The following is a 3,602-nucleotide window of genomic DNA, read 5'->3' as shown; positions in this document are numbered from 1 at the left end:
GATCCAGGGAAATGAGAGGTGGAGCCCAGCTTCAAGATTTCAGATGTCTCACCTTCGGTGGCATAGTATTTCAGATGTCTCGTCTTCCATAGCCTGGTTTTCCAGTTGTCTTGCCTTCTGTGGCCTCGTGGTCTAGATTGTTTGGCACATTTTGGTGTTCCATATGTCTCGACTTCTGTGGCCTGGTGGTCTAGTTGTCTCACCTTTCATGGCATGGTGTTCTAGATTTTTTACCAAGTTTTGTTGTTGCAGACATCTCACCTTCCATGGCCTGGTGTTTTAGTTGTCTCGCCTTCTGTGGTCCGGTGTTCCAGTTGTCTTGCTTTCTGTGACCTCATGGTCTAGAATTTTTGCTACGTTTTGGTGTTACAGGTATCTCCCCTTCCATGGCCTGATGGTCTAGATTGTTTGCCAAGTTTTGGAGTTCCAGAAGTCTCGCCTTACATGGACTGTATGTTTTATTTATTGGAAAACTGATCCAGCATATCTTCACATTGACCTTTTGCTTGAAGGAAATCTGATTATTCATAAAGACATTGTCAGATCATCAGTTGAAGACTAAAAATAAAATATTCAGCAGGGATTTTTTTCTCCCTACATTTCAATATCAAGTATACACATTTTTTTTTTTTCAGTCATTTTTTTCAGTCTTGACCAACTCTTTATAACTTTATTTGGAGTTTTCTTGGAAAAAATACCAGTTTTGCCAATTTTTTTTTTTCTCCAGCTGAATTTATAGATGAGGAAACAGAAACAAATAGAGGTAAATGATTTGTCCAAAGTCACACATCTAGTAAGTATCTGAGGCCAGATTTGAACTCACAAAGATGAGTCATTCTAACTCCAGACCTGGTACTCTATCCATGGAACTTCTTAGCTGCCTAAGTACACCCATAATCCTGATCAAATACCTAATACCTAAAACCCTATCAAGCACATATCTGTGATTTCTCTTTCTCTTTTCCCTCCTTCCTCCCCTGCCCTTCTTTGCTTTCTTCCTTTGTTTACTTCTTCAATGTGAAATAGTTGCTATGACTGAGTTCTGGTACTGATTTTACAGATTTTTTTTTTTTTTTGATAGGTTAAATGACATATGATTAAAATTGGAGGAAATTAGCTTCTATTTCCTGCTAAAGCCATAAAAGTTCTTTCACAGATGCAAATTCCAATGAGAAATAACAATATTATTAATAATAGTAGTAAACATTTGAATGTTTATTGATGATGGTGCTCATAATAATAATTCAACTTTTAGCTTTCAGTCTGATTTTCTTTAAGTTTCATCTAAGATATATTGGCACTTAATTCAATTAAATACATATTATTTGGAAACTTGTGAAGTGAAGGCATTGTACTAGAGCTAAATCACCTTTTCAAAACAGGAGTATAACAGATAGTCCCTGCATTCAATCACCTTGAATTTTATTAGAAGAGAGAAAATTGGTGTAAAAATAGATGGAAAGCTGTAAAGGGCTGAAACTGAGTTGATGCACTGAGGTCAGATAACCAAGCAATTAAGGCTAATTACCAATTGGACAATACTCTATTAGCATATGCTTGGAGAATGGCCTGGCCCACTATTCTGTGTTGGCTCAATCTGTTGGTGTATACAGAGAATTGTAAGAGGGGATTAGAGGGTGGAGTAAGACAAACCAGAGTTACTTTTTGATGGTAGGGAGAAAGAAGGAAGATGTGGAGATTGCTGTGCCCATTTCCCCTGACTGCCCCCCCAAAGACCAAGAATAAAGACCAAGGACTTTTGCCTATCCTGACTCCAGCTGATTCTAAGGTAGCCAGGGTGCTAGCTCAGTCTTCATAATTGTCACCCAACATGTGGACCAAAGACTCTACATTCATCAAAGAAGTCCCCAGTAACCAGGAAATTTTAAATAGACAAACAGGGAACTTACTTTAAGGATTAAACTAGTAAACTTTTCTAGCTGAAATGGGTTCTTCTCCAGTATCCTGATCCACATTCTTCATGCTCAGGCTGGTTTTGGTCCCAGTGAAGGACAGGACTTTCACCTTAACTCTCTGGCCTTTGCTCACCACATCAGTGACATTGGCCACTCGGCCCTCCCGACGAAGCTCAGAGATGTGAACTAAACCTTCCCACCGTTTCCTTAGTCCTTCCAGTTGTACAAAACACCCAAATTGCATGATGCTGGTAACTCTGCCATTGTAAATTTCCCCAATAGAAGGCTCTTCAGGAAGAGGCCTATCCATATGTTTGTCTTGCCATCTGTCATTGCTCTTTTCCCCATATTTATCACAGTCCTTATAGTCTTTAACAGGACTCTGACTTCTGCTCTTTGATCGATATCTAGATTTCCCTTTATTCCTGTTTTGAGTCCTAGAACGTGATGATCTTGATCGGGACTGGTGTCTCCACTTGTGGTCTCTATCTCGACTTCGACTACGACTCCTTTTTTTCTTCTTTGCTCTATCACAATGTTCAGAGCCTCTCTGCTTCTGTGCTGCAGCACTAGGCTTTAAAGCATTTAACTCTTTGAGGACATCTACGGCTACTTTCACATCATCTTCATCAAGCATGGTCCTAATTGCAGGATTGTCTGGTTGGCAAAGTGCTGGGAAGAGGTCCTTGAGCTTCTCCTTTTCTGTCTTGGGTTTAATAACTGGATCTTTGTTAGCAGAAGGCTTTGCTGGGGGCCGCATGGTCTGTATGAGGCGTAACAAGTTACTAATGAGAGAGTCTGTGAATTCAGCACCATTTTTGGTAAGAGAAGCTTTAAAAGTGTCAAAGGTTGTATTTTTCTCTGCAAGACTTATCACAAATTCAGCTAAGTCCTTGTCATTGATCCCAAGGTGGTTGTCCAGCTCAGTGCATACTTTGGAGACCAGGGACAGGTACTCGAGTTTGGCGAGCTCTTTGGCCATCGCGAGTCACAGCTAGCCCTAATCTTAAAGTCCAGCTAGCTCAGTTGGTAGAGCATGAGACTCTTAATCTCAGGGTAATGGGTTTGTGCCCCACGTTGGGCGCCAAAATGTAAAGTTCTGTTGTTGCTCAGTTATTAATCCTTCTCTGGGAGGAGATCTCTTTTCTATAAAATCTTTTCCTCTGTGAGCAGGTTTCTTGGGAAGCTTCTGGAGCCTCCAGCCAGAGCAAAGGTAGACTCTCAAATCCTCTTCTTCCTGAATCCTGGCTCTGAATTTCCTCCAACTCTTGTCCAGACTCTCTCCTTTCAGATTGCCATCTAAACTCAATCCCAGTCTAGACCCTTCTCCAGGCCCAATGTTGCCTCTTTTATCCTCCCAGAGAATGGGCCTATAAGAACTCTCACAGCCAATGAACTTGCTCCTTTTAAAGGTGTAAACTCCTTTAAATGTGTAAACTCCTCTAAATGTGCAAACTCCTCTTTAGAAGTCCAAATGTGTCAACTCCCCTTAGAGGCCCAAACCAAAGGTGTGAATTCTGAGCTAGAGAATTGTCCAGACAACCTGAGTTATCACTCTGTAATCCTAACAACCAACTGTCTTGGAAACAGTTATCCCAGAACAGATTGTCATCTTTGTATTTTGATGTCTGCCAAATGCCAATTGAGGGAAACTGAGGCACAATATTACACATTCTCCTTCTGAAT

The 3,602-nt window shown here is 40.8% G+C and overlaps 1 protein-coding gene across 1 annotated transcript; it reads right to left on the bottom strand.

Moving 5' to 3' along the window:
- Positions 1–1,923: 1,923 nt before the first annotated feature.
- Positions 1,924–2,898, bottom strand: LOC141552945 (ATP-dependent RNA helicase DHX8-like). Its single transcript, XM_074284846.1, has one exon. The coding sequence runs from the start codon at positions 2,896–2,898 to the stop codon at positions 1,924–1,926; it is 975 nt and encodes a 324-aa protein (XP_074140947.1).
- Between the last annotated feature and the right edge of the window lie 704 nt (positions 2,899–3,602).

This window comes from Sminthopsis crassicaudata, chromosome 2, assembly GCF_048593235.1.
Source record: "Sminthopsis crassicaudata isolate SCR6 chromosome 2, ASM4859323v1, whole genome shotgun sequence".
In the NCBI taxonomy this organism is placed as follows: Eukaryota; Metazoa; Chordata; class Mammalia; order Dasyuromorphia; family Dasyuridae; genus Sminthopsis; species Sminthopsis crassicaudata.
Note: the sequence above shows the minus strand (reverse complement) of the source record. Positions and strands in the feature narration are given on the sequence as shown.